Below are 18,454 nucleotides of genomic sequence, written 5' to 3' on the forward strand. Positions count from 1 at the left end.
CTATAGTTAAACCATGGTAACCACAAATTAACCATGGTTTGCTACACTAACTAAACATAGTTTAACCATGATATCTGTACAACTGTGGTTTTACAAATGGTTATCAATATGCCAAAAAACATGGTTACTACACTTTTACTGTAATAAAACCATGGTTAATTTTTTGTTGGCGTCCGCTTGAAACATTTCTGTAGTGGTCTGTGCTACTTGTAAAGCTTTTCTGTATTTGATTTTGTTGTGAATATTTGCAGTGCATTTCTGTATTTGCAGCATGTGTCGTCAAACTGTTGAAGATGTTTTCCTAATTGGCTGGTGCTTTTCTGTTTGTATGTGTTTTTTTTAGGCCTGGGACACACTTAACCTATTTTAAAACAATGGGTGACCACAGACATTAAGACAGTTTCGACCAATTTTTATAATTGCTCTGAATGTGCACACTAAATGATTCAACCAGTCCGCGAGACCATACACTTGTTGATTGTAGGAACCATTTTACAGTGACACGAGATCTCATGGACATTCGTGAGATCAAACATGACTAGAGAAGACAAACACATGGAGGACATTTGTCGTTGTCAACTATCTCTCCTGCTGCTTGTTACTGTATATTGAACAGTGAAAAATAAAATAGAAAAAAAAGAGTTGAAAGAGTTAAAAGTTCAACTTTTTTTATTTTGTATTATTGATATTCTCCAAATAATTCTAGACTGATTTGGTTTCAATATAAAACCAAGGGCTAGTTCGCATAAGTAGGTTTTTCAAAAAAATCCAAAAATACCCAATTATTTCATCAGGTCATGATCAAATCTGATCACATCCGTTTTGTCAGTTGTGATTCAAGTATTCCAATGACATAAGACACTTGAACCAGCGACTAACAGTTTAGGAGTTATGAGTGATTTTTTACTTTTGATTGTTGCAGCGCCCCCGTCAGGCCAATTTGGATGAACCATGGTGATGTTGTTCATGTCATCCCTCCATGTTTCAAGTCTCCATGACTTACAGTTTGGTCAGCCCAATCAGTTTTATGTGGAGGTTGCTGATCCTTGGCCATTCTAACAAATACAATAGGATTTCAGCACTTGTAATAGCTGCTATTGTACTGTTTTATAAAAGCTTATACTCATCACGAGGGACTTGAAAGATGTCTGTGTGTTTTTGGAGGGACATACAGCACTATACGTTTGAACCCCTAATCAACAGTACTAAAGGTATGTTTCTCTCTTCTGTCATGTTTGAAATATATGCCCACCCCAGATCAGAAACTCTGAGCATTGAAATTATCTCTGAGTTTCATATTTGTAAATACGAGAGAGAGTCTGTACATGTCCAATTTCGATTAATGATAATTCTGATAGCACATGAAGCCAGCTGTGTCCTCGGTTGCCTTGGTTACTGATTTCTTAATTGATTAGTCTCACCTGTTCCTTGCTTTATAAAAGCCTCTGAATAACAGCATAAGAAATATAGATTTTTTGTTTCCAATGTCAGAAAACTGTTGATCATAAATACAAATCTTTAATGAAGAAAATATGGTAATTATGTATAATTTAAATAAAGGCAACGTTTGAAAAATAATGATATAGAAGAATTTTACTTAGGTTGCCAAAACGGCCCTGAATAACTACGCTATTTATGGTTTCCCATCATCCTATGCTGTTATCTTTTTGAGTGATGCACATTTACGTATATAGATTGTCTTCTTCCATAAACTGTGCAGTGTTAATATTTCAGTATGTTCTATTAAGATCTATTCTGCAAAATGAATAAATGTAAATGTATTCTTGACAGAAAGGATGTGACTCATAAATGCAGTAATGTGACATCTAAGCAGCAATCTGGCTTAATACTTACTTTCTTTCACACACACACATGCACACAAGCTGTATCAGCCAAGCAAATATTAAAGGTAAATGATGGCATTGTTATGATGATGCAATTCTTTCTTCTATCCCATCTTAAATTTAAATAACTGTATGTAAGCCATTCATAGGTTGATTCCCTTGACAACTGTAAACAGTAGCTCTGTGCCAATCAAAACTTTTCATTGAGAATCCCAGAAGAAGTGGCGTGCCTATTTTATTTATTTATTTATTATTAACAATAGCAAATATGAGGAGTGTTCTAGAAACCAGTATGAAAATTATTAATTTGAATCACTTTGGGAACTGTTTATTTCCTACTGAAACTATAAACTAAAACTCCTACTAAAGAGCTGCTGGAAGCTAAACCAATCAAAATTTTAAAAAGAAAATTGCGACTTTTTTTTCTCAGAATTGCGCGATATAAACTCACTATTGTGAGTTATAAAGAGTTAAAAAATACTCCCTGCCTGGAAACATCAAATTCTCCAAGCCTTACAACACGCTTACGATTATATTTTGAAATCCCTTATAAAATCTGACAACAGTTGTCTCATGAATGTTGTTTCTTATACTCAGATAGCATTATAAATGTTAGTTTTCAGGCTAGATCACCCAATGTGCATGTGCAGTCCTAAGCACGCATCTCAGAACACTGTTTTTATAGAGCAACCAGAGCTTCTAATGACGTCTGCAGTGATGCAATGACTTAAGCAATTAACGATTGGCTCTTTCATTCAGAAGGCGGGACTATTCCACCATATAACGCGCTGCACTTTCTCCCATTCTTTCGTAATAGGACTTTTTATATCTAAAGTCTTTGACCTTCCAGGAGCAGGATACCGCTGACATAAGCTTCTAACAAATCAGCACCTGCGGTTTGTTTTCACCTATAAATCCAGCCAAAATGAACATTGGGTTTCATCAATGGTTTTAGAGCCATAATCTCTTTCATATTTATTTTTACAACTACAGCTTTAATAAGCAACCTTTGAGGTATGTTAACTGGCCCAGACGCTGGTCATTCATAAATCACAGTCAGACATCCTAACCTCTCTCTGATACCAAGGACACCACTATTTCTTACTCACAACACACACACACACACACACACACACATACTGTTACACTGTGTGAAGGCCTCAGGTGCCAGCCTCAATCTTTCTGTGTACGTGTGTGGGAGTATGAACGAGACAATATTACACCAAAGATAATATTAGAAACAAACCCGTATGTGGTCCTTACGCAACAAATCTCGCAGATGATGACAAAGTACTGACAAACAACAAGGCCAGAAACTGTCTACGTGCCAGCTGTTGGCTGTCATGATGCAAAAGGGATTCTATGGAAGACGGGAAGCTCCTTCTGATCTTACCATATCCAACCACTACATTTGTGAACTTTCTACAGCTCACTCTCCAGCCTCTGTGGCTCTTGGTGGACTGCAGCGGGATATATCAACTTTCAACCTCAGCCAAGTGCACCATTAAATATTCATGCCTGTGCTGCGTAGCGATGGCAAATACACATTTTACTGAGGATTATTTGTTGTGTGTTCTCACGTCTCAGGAATGTATTACAAGCTTTTGATCACTGAACCACTGGAGAGAACGCAGCAGTTTTGGAAAATGACTACGCAGCATGTCTCCAAACTCTGAGAAAGCACATTATGAATTAAAATAGGGTTGTTTAAAGTCTCTAATGATGTAGTCACACCTGCAGGATAAATGAATGGTTTCAGCACAATTCCTAACAGCTTTTGTTTCCGATGAGGTATTCGTTTGTGAACGTCTACTCACATGTGCCTCTTCCCTCACATTGTAAATATGCTTATGATTCATATTTGTACCTGATGTGGAATGAAGTCCAGAATTTGAGATGGTAGTTCCATGCTGTTTAGACCATTAATAAGATGCTTAATCACGGAAGTAAATGCTTTTACTCATTTAAAACACATTATAGATTTTACTGGGCTATTTTAAAGTTAGTTGATGTATGATGTTTTATAAATTGCTATTACAGTTTCTCCTAAATTATAATTATGTAGTAATTATTATCGTCTAATTATACTATCTTGACAACCATCATAAACATATTACTGTTTATATGTTATGTAAGCTTTATGGAAATAGCAGAAATGCATATTTTTGGATTGGTTTTTCCAACCAATATTAAAACTTGATGAAACTTTAATGGGCTTGGTTTAAATACGTCGCATGTTAATATGAACATTACAAATATAGTATTTGTTGATCAAGTAGAAACCATACAAGCATCAAACGTAACTGGAACATGAAATTAAAGCACAGGAAGGAGACTTTTAGAGATTCACTACACGCTACTGTGCATAAGAGTCTCAAAGTTTTATAGCAAGGTGTCAATAATATTTCTACTTTAGTAAGATTAGTAAGTACTAGGAGCCGAAAGAAGCATCAGCCAAGAGCAGGTGTTCGTTCTGATGATTTATTCATGATCCAATTATGAGCTTCAACCAACATTATGTCACAAGTGCAGTGACATTTCAACTTGCTTTATACAGTCAGTTTGGTAATCATGCATCGCTGAGTATCATTCAAAGATGCTCCATTTATATGTAAAGCAGATGAAAAATCTGACTGGTGACTAGAAAACTGGTGCCATAACCGTGTCTTTATAGTCAGATGGCATTTGATGAAGATCTCTCACTCGTTGGGAGAACCATTCATCTACAGATTACTTCTTTCCGAAAGTGCAACGAGTCTTGCAAATGCCACAGAGGCTTAACATCTTATTTAAGCTTGACTGAGAACAAAAATGCATAACCGGTGAGGAGGTTGTTTTCCTGTTTAATCAATACTAGCATAGTTGTTTGCCAGTGTGTGATGTGTTTTGTATTCTGGTGTGCAGGTTTGTTTCAACCTTTTTCCTTATTTGCCTTTTCATTGATTCATTTTTTTTACATTTGGAATGGGATAGATGTCCTGTTGTTGTCGTGGCACAGAAACTGATCTGATAAAAGATGATTTTGTTTTTGCTGTGTCACACCAAATGGAATAAAGCTGCAAAACCATGTTGGCTAACTGGCTTAACTGGCAACAGCCTGCTGGTCCATTAGCACTTTGGTCAAACAGCTTTTTCATCTTATGTTTGCTGGTATCAAGCATGGATCTGGTTTGTCCTTTTAGATTAGCAGATTTGTATCCAAGGATGCAGGTGGGTGGTACATGGCAAAGAAGACCTTGTTGTATTTAAGTAGACTAAGAAAAGCCAGTGTTAGCATACATTAGTCAAGTCTGAACAGAGCACAAATGTCACTCTTCACCACACTAAACCCTAAAATTCTGCAGAAGCAAACTCGAATAAAGTAAAAAATCGAATCCTTTCTAAATGGCAGCATTAAGCAGTCACATATTTCCCCCTGCTCATATTGCTCAAAAACACATAAAATAACACTCAGCTGTCTACTTTGATTCATCCCCTTTAGACTTACACAAAGCATGCTGGGTACTGAAAAACCTCTTGATAACACAATGTTACAATATGTTATTATTCATCCATGAATCCTTTATGGTTGCACGGATGCAGTTGAAATGAACAAAATGTAAATAAAAAAGAAAAAAAATTACATAAATAAATACGTACACGAATACACAAATGGATAAATGTAGACTATTTTAGAAACATTAAAAGATTTTGTGCATTTTAACATCATTTTCATAACAATTAACAGATATCCTCCAACAAATTTTCATTCTCGTTTGGATGGTTTATTGCATTTGGTCATTTTATTTAGGTATTTTTAATGCATATCTTTTAATCAGTTATTGTTCTCAGTAGATTTTCATGAATCTAATTCAGTGTTTTTGTTACTGTATCTCTTTTTTATTTTTTTATTTATTTATTTATTTTTTTACAGTGGTTTAAATTAAAGGAGGTACACAACAATACTACCCTATGTTTAAATCTAATACATTTCTGCAGCTTGGGTGAATTCTGGTTGATTGGGTCACTTCCTAGTTATTTCATTTGCAAAACTGACCTGAATTTACCTACATAAACCACTTTTAATTGTATTAAAATGTAAATAATTATTATATATAAAAATGGTTATATAATATAAAATTATATTTAAAAAAATAGATTACAATCATTTAAAATACTACTTTTTTTATCACTTTGCATAATGATTTTTTTGGATTTTGTGTTGATATGACCAGAGTTTCATCCTCTACCTGTTAAAGTAATGTTTGATTCTCAGAGGGATGATTAGAGACTACGTTTCTAATTGTGAAAGTTGTCATGATTATCTGCTTGAGCATCATCACAGCTTCTTGGCAACAGCGTGGAGAAATCTATCCGCCCACATCCTCTGATTTGTAACGCGCAGCTTTGACTTATTCCCCATTCAATACATTATCCAGACATTAAACTCCCTGCCGTCAGCATGTGAGGACTAATACAGCCATTATCAGGAGGAGCAGAGCAGCCATAACTTTAAAAAGATAATATTAGGATGTCACAATGAATGCACAGCGTGCGCACTCCCGTGGCACAATAAAACAGCGGGGCTCCTGGAGATGTTGTTCATGAGACGGTAAACAAACAAGCCAAAGCAAACCATTCTGATGCCATCAATATGCCCATAGTATTTCCAGACACTTCGAGCAGTTCAATTATTTAAAGATCACCCCTCCTCTGTGTTTAGCACCCAAGCATAGGTCTCTGCTGCAATAGCGTGTTAAACTGTCAAAGCGCCTACTTTTAAAAGCAGTTGAAGTTCATAATAAACCACTGAGCTGTTTTTGTAATCGTTACTTGTACGATATAATTATGAATAGTTCATCAGAAGCGAGGTGAATATAACAATAATGCGGCTTACCTTTGAAACACCTCCTGTGGTTTATGTCCGGTTAGATGCTTCTGTCTGTCTGCATCAGCACCAGCGCACACGGGGAGCGCCCATCCGCCCAGGGACCGTGTGGAAAGAGACAAGCCGCCGACAAACACGAAAACGAAAAAGTTTCATTGTATGTTTCTGATTATTACAGATACCCGCTTGTGGGCACGCCCCGCGTCATGGAATGCTGCCTTTGTCTTAAGGGGTGATTTTATATGTATAAAACGCTGCAAAATTAAAAATTAAATCAACGTATTTGATAAAAATAAGCGTTGATTTGCACAGCCATCTGCTGGTGAAAGTTGTAAGTGCGTGTAATCCGTCTTTATTAATGCACATTGTGTGGAAAACAGTATGATTCAGCGGCACACGTGTACAGTATGGATATAAAATCACATAGCCATACATAATAATGAATGGACACACAAACATATCCATATAAGAAGTGTAGATATATATAGGCTTTTTCTTATTTCTAGTGGAGCTGGATGCTGTATCCACACCAACAGGCGGTGCTAAACCACTGAGACACATCGCGAACAGATGCGCTCAGTATTTCGAAATTAAAACTGATTTGCTTTTTGAGTGAATTATTTGTGGTTTATCTCCTAGCACCGTGAGCGAGGGATGCGCCTCTGTGCGGAGACAGCGGCTCTTTTGGTCTAACGTCAGGTAATAACCCAGCAATGTCCTCATCCGGTTCAACAATAAGCCTCTGTTTCAAACAGATATGATGCTTTCCTCAATCTATTCATCTGGTGTTACTGTATTTCAGAATTTAAGGTTTAAAATGTATTAGACCTCTGTGATTTTTTAGGGTAGGGGTATATACTGAAATGCACTACGAAAAACACTACGGTTCATCTCATTTTTTTCTCTCACTCCATTGTCTGCAAACATGATGCATCGTAGCGTCATTATTACTAATAAAAATGCCATTTATATTTAAATCCTAAAGGATGACAGTTCTGTTCTGTGTAACAATTGGTGGAAAGTTCTGTATAAAACTGTTTCTAAGCGATAGGGTTATGTTTTTTGATTGAAGTAGGTATGAATACACACACGCATAGGCCTATATATACTGTATGTGTGTGTGTGTGTGTGTGTGTGTGTGTGTGTGTGTGTGTGTGTGTGTGTGTGTGTGTGTGTCAGTGGTGAGTGCTGTGTTCTGAAATAAAGAGGCAAAATCGTTTTTTTTTTCAGATGTAAATTCCAGTCCAGTCATATGTTCTCTGTTAAATAAACATTACTTTCACTTCCAGAAAAAAAATAATAATTATGTAATAAATATTCTGTTTATTAAAGCCAAGTACGAATATCACCAAGTTATTGTTTTCAAGCATTTTACATCTATTCCAAAACAATCTTTAATAGTTAACATTTTTTTTTAATTATTCAGTTCATTAGTCATCAAAGCTTGGTAAATATTGTTCACAGATACTGATATTTAATTACAGTTTCACCAAGCTGATTACTAACTAAAAACTCCCACAGATCATGTTTTCAGACCATTTCAAGTCTTATTTTGACGTAACAAAGTGGTTATATCTAAATATTTGAATTGTTTACTCACTTTTTTTAATGAGTCTTTCCATTCTATTGTTCATTCAGACTGATTTACAAACGTGGAACACACAAGAGGCGGGAATTATCACATGTACCAATCACAGCCAACCATAACCAGTCAGTTTACAGTATGTCAATAACTTTCATCATTTTCGTTCAAGAAGTGTTATTTTTCATAGTGATAAACTGCTGATGCTAAAGTGTATGACTTTATTATCTTCAGTTAAATATATTTTCTGAATTAAGACTTTTTTTTATTAATCTAACACAGGCATGTTGTTCATGATGGTAAAACTCAGACTACTCAATGCGATTGCACCTGCATACTTCTACGCTGCGACCGTGGTCACATTCACCCTTCACTTCCTCCTCTTCATGCCCACTGTTTTCCGAAGTCCAGATGTGGCTCTGAATCCCACCATGCTGGTCCACATTGCCGTTTTTCTCTTCCTAATGGGGAACGCTCTGGGTAATTACATGATGACTATATGGTACCCATCTGAGAGTGCCAACGAGACAGCAATTCCAGTCTGTTCCCCCGACTGCCCGGACCGAATTGACGCCCACTACCTCCTGAATGGACGCCACTTCTGCAAAGTGTGTAAGAAAGTGATTCTAAAACGGGACCACCACTGCTTTTTCACAGGAAACTGTATTGGGAATAGGAACATGCGCTACTTTATCATGTTCAGCATCTATACGTCCTGCTGTTGTCTGTATTCGTTGGTAATTGGGGTGGCGTATCTTACCATGGAATACTCCATTTCCTTTGAGAACCCACTGACGTTCCTCACGCTCCTACCGCTCTCGACAGGTTACTTCTTCCTTGGTAAGTTTGATTCAGTCTTTCTTGAGGATTTCCTGCTGCAGATATTCCTGGATAAGAACATTCTTTCTTTTCCTCCCCTCAGGTTTGATTTCCGGTCTCCAGTTCTTTCTGGTTATAATGCTGTACGTCTGGCTGGGTATCGGACTAGTGAGCGCCGGTTTCTGCTGTCAGCAGCTTCTACTAGTAGCTCGAGGGCAAACCTGGTGTGAGCTGCAGAAAGGGCAGTTGTCAGAGGTTCGCGGGACCTGGCGCGTCAACCTGATTGATGTTTTCGGTTCCCGGTGGGCTCTGGGCCTTTTCCTGCCAGTTCAGACTGTTGAGACCGTACCTGGGAACTGGCAGGTCTACCATGATCACAAACATGACTGAGAAGCCAAGAACTTGCCCTATCAGTGTTTTTATCATAAGCTGGCCTGTGTGGAACAGTTATTAAATATGATAAGGGCTTCTTCAGTTCACTCAAGTTGTAATACCCCATACAGCTGATCTACATTTTTAGTGTATTTCTGTCATCGCTGCACAAATTAGGAGAGCGTTACTGTATGTCACAAAGGTGTGGTAAAACCCATATCTATGTCTGTCATCACTGTGCTAGTTCGGGGCAGCAGACATCAGAGAAGGAGGCCAGGATTAAAGGATGGATGGGTATTTACAAAACAACGCACGCTAGTTAATCAGCACACTATTACACAAGTGGCCTGCTAAAATGTGGGTAACATTTAGGTTAGTTAGAAATTCAATTGCCACATGCCACAGGAAGTTTAAATCTACGTAATTCAAATTGAAATTTACTGAACTGCAATAAAAAAAAAAATCAACATGCATAAATTATACATGACTAAATACTTTTGACTCAGTTTCTTTTATTAATTTTATTTAGCAAGAATGTATTAAATTGACCACAAGTGACAGTAAAGACATTGAGAATGCATGCAAAATATATATATATATAAATGACTGCTGTTCATTTAAACTTTATATTCATCATCCTATTGGTTAACACAAATATTAAGCATCACAGCTATTTTCAACATTGATAATTTGAAGTTATTTTAAATTGTACTTGGATAATTTTTATGTTTAGTTAGCATAAGAGACTTGAACGGTAGTGTATGTCTTCACATACTTTGCATTTCTGTTTAAAACATTACAGTTATATTAACTTTTTGATACCACTTCCATTCAATAAAATTTCAGTTTATCCTGCTTCAGTTAATTTCAACACATTTCTGTTAATAGACCAGGATTGAATTTTCAGTTAATTTCTGAATAGCACACATGTACTTGATACCATATCTTTAAAAAGCCATGACAAAGATCAATAATTAATACTAATTTATTAGTTATAAAAAATATATATAAAACATTATTTTATTACACTTGGTTGCATTTTGTGTTACTTTAATGGCAGGTATCTTGTACTTTTGACATTAAGGCTTGCAAAAAGGCATTTTGAGTTTGGGGCTAGAGATGCAATCAAAATTATTCAACCGCCTTGACCTTGACCGCCTTATGAAACCAGTTCAAAAAAGGCATCAGTAAAGTATTATAGAGAGTTTGTTAATACACTTTTGAGTGATTCTGAGAATGGAACATTGATGAATCATGATACAATTTAAATTGGCTTTAAACATTCAAAATTATTCAATGTGTTATTAAATTTGTGCAGAATCTTTTATTCTTTATAATGACCATTAAACACTCTCTGTAAGTGTTTAGAAGCTTCTGTCACCTCTCTACTACAGTCTTGGTCCATTCCACACCTGAAAAAGCTTCCAGATCACTGATAATCTTTGGTTTTCACATTGCCACTGCTTTCTTCAAATTCAACCAGATATTTGCGATGAGAATTAAGCCTGGAGACTGAACAGCTCACTCATTGTGTTTTGAGACTGTTTCATTCCCCACCATGCAAATAAGTGCTTTAAAAACAGCAATGTTGAATAGGGGTTGAATAATTATGACATGGCAGTATTATTAAAGAATCTTATAACTCAAAAATATTTCATTACTGGTATATATTGACAATATCATTTTAATATGCCAGTGAACTATTATAGATGCAATTTTTATTTTATCCTGGATCTTCAGAAAAGCTTGTATTTGTAAAGTACTGCAGTCTCTGAGGGGTTGAGTAATTTTGATTGCAACTGTATATTAAAATGTATTTTTACATTTCCACTGGAGGATAGATTAGCTAAAGAAATATGCTGATTTACAGCATGATCAAACCAAGCAGTAAATGTGTGCTTATGTTTCTGTGCACTCTGTCCCATATGGTCAAAATAATTAGTAATAATGGAGGGTCACATTATTCTGTAACTGAAACCCTCTTATAAAACAGCAATCCGCTATTAAGTTTCATGTCAGCGTTTCAATTATTATAAGTGCACACAACTGCTCTGCTATTGGTCCTGTTTGAGGTTTTGAAACATGGCCCTTGATATCCTGTGGCTGCAGCTGAATTGAGCATATTATCTTATCAAAACATCTTAACTCTTCACGTCCATCTTGACTGGATCAGTTGTCTATGATTGGTTTAGTTGTTTAGAAACTTGAGTTTCCATTTGCATTGCCAATTACACGATCACAGCTAAAATTTTATTTTCATGTCATTTTTCTACCACCTATTTAATTGTTATACTGTTGTGAAGTAATACATTTCTATATTAATAAGTCTCTGATGAAAAATAGGGCATGCAACGATAATGAACATGCATTTTCTGTTGAAGAATATAGTATTTTCTGTGCTTTATTTATTTGTAACTAATTAGGTTACCACCAAATGTGGTAACCTAATTAAAAAAAAATCTCCTTGTATAAAATGACTTCAACCAAATCCCAACTTTAAGGGCTTTTTTCTATCTTAAAACACATTAAACAATGATTAACTTAACAGATTATTGTTCAAACTTTAACTAACAACCAGGGGATAGTTTTAAAATATCGGACATTTTATATTTAAAAAGCCTTTATTTTTGAAGGCACATAAAAAAGTGACCCACAGAATACAAAACAGCACTTCAGTACAATGCTAATACTAAACAAGACTGTTGCATAGATTTCTACAGCAAAATATGTCGTTCTGATAAATCAACACCATGTGTACAGCAAAGTACACTTGCACAATGTACATGCTATGACATAGTGCATTCATTAATGCACTAAACCTGACCTCGGTCATTAGTACCTGCTTTCCCAAACACAATGAACAGTCTGTTTGCATGCAGTATAACAAATAAAATTCAAGCAGTACATTTGCCAACTTGATTAATTCACATCCAAATCTTTGTTAAGAATGTAAACAACTCAACGATATAACACTAGGCATTACAAATAAGTTAACGACCACATTTGAAATGCTACTTCGAAAAAACACAGACCAGGACAAATGGTTATTCGTACTCTTACTCTTAACGTCCATTGGTCTTTCTCATAGATAACAAGAACATTTACTTGGAGAGATTTACTTTCAGAAGAGATTATACACATACAAATGTTTATTTTTACAAATTTTCACAAAGATGACTTGGAATTTCACATTTTCAACGGAATTGTACAATTGTACACTTTTAAGCACTCAAATTTTTGTCAAAGGCATTTGTGACCCTGCCTGAGAAAACACAGCTAAAGTCAAATTTACTGTTTTCTAAATAAAATCATCCTTCATAAAAATGTAGAACATTCTGTGAAAATATAACCTTTATATCTTTAATATTGACTGAGTAAGTCCGTGTCAAAGATTGAAATCAGTGCAATAAATGGTTGAAATCAAACTTTAATGCTTGTTATCTCATAATTAGATTCAGAGACTTTAGCCTGGATTTCACAGATAGGGTCACAATTATTAGATAAAGAGATTAGAAATTAAATTGATTAATTCTGTGCAGAAACTATTTTTGCATTCCAGTGTTCCAAGGCCTTTTTTCCAAATAGTAGACGATTAGATTGAGATAAAATAATGGTTAATAGCATTCTTTTTTTAAATAGAGACTACACGGCTAATGAATTCTGAAACACGGAGTCAGTTTACTCTGAAAAAGATGCAGTTTAAATCTAAACATTGTCTTTATATACTTAGGACAAAACCAAAAGAATAAGAATGATGTTGGATGGATAACACTTGGAGTGATAACTATATCTCTGGACTCTACTGAAGACTTAAATCTTTGACGTTTCCACCTGATATTATAACAAGACGTTGAAAATTTGCTAAGCAACTGATTCGAAATGTGCCAAACTTTAAAAGGTCTAAGCAAAGGTGACAAAAACTGCAGAATACAACAGCTGAAATATTAAGATCTGAACCTGCTACTACACATACGACCCACATCGGTCATATCCTACTCTGCACCCCTCACAGAATCCACCAGTGTGTCTGTTGGCGTCTCTTCACCGTTTCTGGACCTCTGGAGGATAAACTGCAATCTCGTCCAGACTTTGGGATCTCCACTACATATGGCCTCCAAGAAGAGGTCAGTCTGAGCCTGCAGACACTGAAGTTGGGCCTGGGATCGCTTATTTTGTCGAATAAGTTCCTTTGTGCGCAGTGTGATGCCCAGCAGGCCTGACCGATTCAAAATGTTATATGTGTTACAAAAGCGTTCGTGTTTGCTAGAGTTTGGAGAAAGGGCCTCTGGGATATTCTCCATATCACTGCTCTGGGTGACTGAAGTTTTGGGACTCTTCTGAGGGAACGAAGCAAGGAAGGAGTCAGTGCAAAGTGAGATTGGTGAAGTTGTGGTGTGGGGCTCCTGAAGGTCAGAAAGCCTTGCTGAAGGGTTTTCCACACACATTTCTTCAACAGAGTGACCAGTTTCTCCCAGTCCAGCAATGTTGGGGTCTACACCACAACCTTTAAATGTCTCAGACACATCCTGCTTCAAAGAGGAACCGTGGAAAGGTTTATCATCATAACGGCGTTGTTGATGTCTTCCACCATGACTGTAGTTTGACCTCTTATTGATAGCACTCGGACCCTTGTCGACTGTAGACCCTTGTGCAAGATGTGAGGCAGTTTTCTGAAAGGCGTTTTGCATGGGAACATGCTTTCTGGAATGTTTCTGCTTCTCAGAACTTCGGCCGGTACAGTCACCAGCGGACATGACTGGCTGTAGGAAAACCAATTGTTTCAGATTTAGTGAAGTGTTTAAGCTCCAAGGTTTTAGTGCAGAGTTAGGATGAAACAAGTATTATCAATGAACAATTTTGGAAAAACAGATACAATACATTTATATTATATATTAGTGTAGGGCTGTCACTTTTAGTCCGAAAATCGATTGCACAATCAATCGGACCAACCAAAAAACGTTTCGAAAATGAAAATAGGGAATCGATTTTAACCAAATATGTACACTAATTATTTGAAAATAATTAAACAATTAAAAAATATAGATGTAACAAAACTCACAAACAAGCAGAAAAAGAAACTAAAGAATTCCGAAAGTGCAGTATTTTATGCCTTGCGAAAGCTAGACAGAAAATACCAGCAAATTAACACGCCTATAAGACCCAGTGATGTCGAAAGCGACCTCTCTGCATTCCCACCAAACGTGAATATGGCGTCTGGCGCGAATGATTTCAATGTTAAGTCCAAGTAAAGACGCGTTTACGCCGTCTGGAGGTCTTGCGGCGCGGTAGACGCGAATTCGCCTCATTCGCGCATCTAGTTACAGGAGATTCTGAGTTATGAAAAGCACCACTGCAACCTGACAGCAGTAATTACTACTGGCAGTAATACCCCCACCTTGCGCAGCTGTACCTGAGTGTCCCCTGGACATCAGTGCGGTCGATACGCGTTTTCTTTTTGAATAGTTGTTTGAAATGGATTGAATCATTATTTAAAATAATCTTGGAGATTTTTGAATTGCCTAAATCATAAATGCAGCCGGGTTGAAGCCTGCAGTGATGTTTTTCTTTTGTTATGGCAGCCATCCCCTCTGCATATATATTTTTTTGAGAATGCTGCACTCCTGTTGCTGTTTGTTAGTCTGCATGAAACTTCATGTCAATAAATAAGAAATATTGTTGACTTGTGCGTTTCCAGCGCTCTCTTTACGTTTGTCCGTCATTTGACGTTGAAAAAGGAAAGGTCTTATTTTTTTTAGACATGAAAAATCGATTTTACAATCGATTCAATGAACACTTATGTCTTAAAAATCGAAAAAGATTTTTTCACAAAAGTGACAGCCCTAATAAAGTGTATGACTAGATTCTTCCTTTTCTTCATTGCGGCTACCCTTAAGTCTTTGACCCAGCTGCAATATTTATAGTAATCGCCTCATTCATTTATGCAGCATGTTTTGCTGGCTAGCGCTGATAAGAAGCAGCAGCAGGCAAACGCATTTATATCACATCTTGTGTGTATGGAAAACGACTGTACACACAAGAGGCAATAAGAATCTAAGCAAAGCCTGTCTACATTTAATTATCCACACCAATAAATTAATTAGGTTCAGCAAAGAAACGGTGTTGTGAAATATCTCCCCTTTTATCAATATCTCAGCTTTATCCAAATTCATTTCTGAAATGGTAGGTAAACTTGCTTTAAAAATTTTGTTTATGATATAGATTTAAATGTGCAATATTGGAAGGAATTCACATTTTCTTGCCTACTTCCGTTAGATGAATTACTTTGAGTAATTTAAAGTGCATAAAAACACATTGATCAGTTGAAATGATTTAAAACATTGTATTGAGCTTACTGTTAGTTAATACTCAGTGATCTGAAGATGCTGGGCAGCAAGCATTGGAAAGGATTCAATCCAAGAATCACAAGGCAAATGGCAGTAATGAGCAGTAACTACCAACATACTTTTAAAAAATATCACTTTGAGACCAAAACAATACCGTAATTGCAACAAACAGGTATGTGCTTTCCTATGATTCAACATACGGAGACAAGGACACTTACAGAATAGTATTAATGTGTCATACCTGCTTGAGGACAAGGTTGTTCATTACGATCATGGGAGAGACGACTGGATGTGAGCCAGGAATGAAAGGAACCCGAGGAGCTGTTGGCATGCTTTGTGCTGCAGTACTGTTTGGACCCATGTCTTCAAAGTCAGTCTGGTCCAAAGCACTAATATATCCGGAGCTGGCATCTACAGTGAGAAAATGTTGTAATGGTAAAACCCCATAATTATGTGCAGTTATACACCTATAACAACATAATTATACACAATATTGTATATAATACGTAATTGGGGATCAGTTATAATTATACTGCAGCATTTGAAAAAAAAAAAAACAAGGGCTGTGAAATCTACTTTCTCATGTTAGCTGAGAAATTAATACAAAACTAGAAAATCTACAAAAGACAAACCTGAGTCTCTGTCGAGCTCACTTGAGGCTTTGCGTTTGTTCCCCATGTTGGATCTTCTCTGGTGGTCCGATTTGTTTGACTTCAGTCCATCTGTACAGCCCTGATCCAGGTAATGACTGAGAGCAGGACAGAGGCATGGATTAAAATAAGAAAAGTCAAAATCCTGAAAGATGATAGTGGAGTGTAACATGAGCACATTCATGATTCAAGCCAATGAAATGCAGCACTTAAACTCACTAAAGGCTAAATACAGGATTTATAAAAACAAAAATAATAATAATAATAATTTCATAAATTACCTACTATTACTCCACAAAGTTTCCCATAAACCCATGAAACAATCAGAGAAGCAGAGACTAAGAGAGAGCCTTGAAAACAAGTAAACAAGTCCACGAATGTAAGCTATGACCTTAATGCACCCCCATATAGAATGAAAAAAGAAATCTCAAGATCTTAAAATACATTTTTAAAATACATAAAGAGCAGCAGCTTGTTTCAGATCTTGTATTGAGTAGTTTATACACGCAGTATGAACGGAGTCTGAATCAGCACCTGATACACGATGCCAAACACGAGACTCAAAACACAGACCCAAAAACACACACTACAGCATAAAAAGCACGTTTTTTAATACTCACCGAGAACAGTTATCCAAATGTATTTCCTTAAGCTCTCTGTCTTTTTAAGACTTGTGTGTAAAATGACACTAAACGAGTGAAAACTAAGCTTATATTTCTGTTGTTGTGGAAACTGGATTGACCGGGGAGCAACGTGAGTTTACAAACAGCTCCGCCTTCGCGACTGGCTTAAATGGCTGTTGCCAGGGGAACCGAAGAATCGTCACCTGCTTGACAATGCAAGACACGCCTTATATTTCCATATGGCCTTCTGATTGGTGCAGAGTCGAACCCTTGCGACTGTAAACGTGACTCTGAAGTGTGCTGTGAAATCTGCACCTCAACGTCAAGCGTGATCTAGCACGCGCTGCAGCGTCATCTGCCATGAATTTCAATACATACAAATGTAATGCTGTTTACAAATAACTAACTACAATTAAGTAACAGTTTACATGGAATCATTTAGCAGAATCATTTTCCATGCAATTCAAACGTCAATGACACCTACAAGTTTGCTTATCAATAAATAAAAGCAAATTATTATTATTATTATTATTATTATTATGTCCACGCAGGCTATAAAATGTAAACCTTATTATATATATATATATATATATATATATATATATATATATATATATATATATATATATATATATATATATATATAAGGTGTTCCTTCTTTTTTGATGGTGATTATGTGTCCAGGTGACCCTGAATTCACCTCTACATATCTTAACCCGATCCTTAAGATCTTTTCTTTCTAAGTCAATGGAAATACTAAACACAAATGTATTTCCACATGGTCATGCCCTAAAGTACATGGCTTTTGGCCAGTTGCAGCAACCACAGAATTGCCATCCCAAATTCCCAACGGGCCCAGAAAAGTGTCTTGGGTAACTTCACTAACTCCAACCTCCGGAAGAGTCATGCTCCAAAAACGACATCAATTATATAACTTCGTGCAAAATATTGCATTAAAACAGAAATCAGATACATCAAATCAACTGGAATGTGACTATTGAATAGCCACATGAAAAGATTAAAACCCAAGAAACACAAACATCATTCTAAAAATATTTTATCGCATTTAGTGACTATTTAATTACATTTCTGGATTATATGAAGATCATAGCTCTAGACTAGATCCAGTTCCTCTTGAAATAAACACGTATGCTTCACTTTACTGTATGTAACTGAAATCAAATTATAAACTGACTTATAAACATTTTAAACCTAATTTTAAATCAGACTTATGTTCACTTTAATATTTGTTATGTTAATTGTATGACATCATGCAATTAATAAAGTGAAACTTTAGTAAGTTAATACATACTTAGTATATATCTAAATATATATATATATAAAACAACCCAT

The 18,454-nt window shown here is 36.1% G+C and overlaps 3 protein-coding genes across 6 annotated transcripts in view; 1 reads left to right on the top strand and 2 right to left on the bottom strand.

The window, feature by feature from the left end:
- LOC113060528 (calcium permeable stress-gated cation channel 1) overlaps positions 1 to 6,850 on the bottom strand; it is a 44,958-nt gene extending 38,108 nt beyond the window's left edge. Inside the window, exon 1 of the mRNA XM_026229510.1 lies at positions 6,721 to 6,850. The gene's annotated coding sequence lies outside the window, so the exon portion shown is untranslated. The remainder of the gene's footprint in view (positions 1 to 6,720) is intronic.
- A 402-nt stretch (positions 6,851 to 7,252) lies between these two features.
- On the top strand, positions 7,253 to 10,060 carry zdhhc22 (zDHHC palmitoyltransferase 22). 3 transcript variants are annotated; one of them, XM_026229512.1, is made up of 4 exons: positions 7,253 to 7,410; positions 8,350 to 8,432; positions 8,576 to 9,133; positions 9,216 to 10,060. In XM_026229512.1, the coding sequence occupies exons 3-4, from the start codon at positions 8,578 to 8,580 to the stop codon at positions 9,500 to 9,502; spliced, it is 843 nt and encodes a 280-aa protein (XP_026085297.1). In that variant the 5' UTR covers positions 7,253 to 7,410; positions 8,350 to 8,432; positions 8,576 to 8,577; the 3' UTR covers positions 9,503 to 10,060. The 3 variants fall into 3 exon arrangements, with proteins under 3 accessions (XP_026085297.1, XP_026085296.1, XP_026085298.1); XM_026229511.1 differs by having other exon boundaries at positions 8,350 to 8,421; XM_026229513.1 differs by lacking the exon at positions 8,350 to 8,432.
- Positions 10,061 to 13,138: 3,078 nt separating this feature from the next.
- LOC113060530 (CLOCK-interacting pacemaker-like) lies at positions 13,139 to 17,272 on the bottom strand. Of its 2 annotated transcripts, none has more exons than XM_026229515.1 (4): positions 17,099 to 17,272; positions 16,461 to 16,576; positions 16,070 to 16,239; positions 13,139 to 14,244 (listed from the first exon to the last, which is right to left on the bottom strand). In XM_026229515.1, the coding sequence occupies exons 2-4, from the start codon at positions 16,504 to 16,506 to the stop codon at positions 13,477 to 13,479; spliced, it is 984 nt and encodes a 327-aa protein (XP_026085300.1). In that variant the 5' UTR covers positions 16,507 to 16,576; positions 17,099 to 17,272; the 3' UTR covers positions 13,139 to 13,476. The 2 variants fall into 2 exon arrangements, with proteins under 2 accessions (XP_026085300.1, XP_026085299.1); XM_026229514.1 differs by lacking the exon at positions 17,099 to 17,272 and adding an exon at positions 16,760 to 17,017.
- Between the last annotated feature and the right edge of the window lie 1,182 nt (positions 17,273 to 18,454).

The sequence above is a fragment of the Carassius auratus genome, chromosome 42 (assembly GCF_003368295.1).
Source record: "Carassius auratus strain Wakin chromosome 42, ASM336829v1, whole genome shotgun sequence".
In the NCBI taxonomy this organism is placed as follows: Eukaryota; Metazoa; Chordata; class Actinopteri; order Cypriniformes; family Cyprinidae; genus Carassius; species Carassius auratus.

What these genes read in the sequence shown, in the direction of transcription:
- zdhhc22 (XM_026229511.1), top strand. Translation starts at nt 8,394, where the DNA reads ATGTACCAATCACAGCCAACCATAACCA. An exon ending in ATCACAGCCAACCATAACCA is followed by an intron (nt 8,422 to 8,575) that starts GTCAGTTTACAG and finishes AATCTAACACAG; the next exon opens with GCATGTTGTTCATGATGGTA. An exon ending in GACAGGTTACTTCTTCCTTG is followed by an intron (nt 9,134 to 9,215) that starts GTAAGTTTGATT and finishes TCCTCCCCTCAG; the next exon opens with GTTTGATTTCCGGTCTCCAG.
- LOC113060530 (XM_026229514.1), bottom strand. Translation starts at nt 16,794, where the DNA reads ATGGGTTTATGGGAAACTTTGTGGAGTAATAGTAG. An exon ending in ACTTTGTGGAGTAATAGTAG is followed by an intron (nt 16,577 to 16,759) that starts GTAATTTATGAA and finishes TCCTGCTCTCAG; the next exon opens with TCATTACCTGGATCAGGGCT. An exon ending in ACAACCTTGTCCTCAAGCAG is followed by an intron (nt 14,245 to 16,069) that starts GTATGACACATT and finishes GTTTTCCTACAG; the next exon opens with CCAGTCATGTCCGCTGGTGA.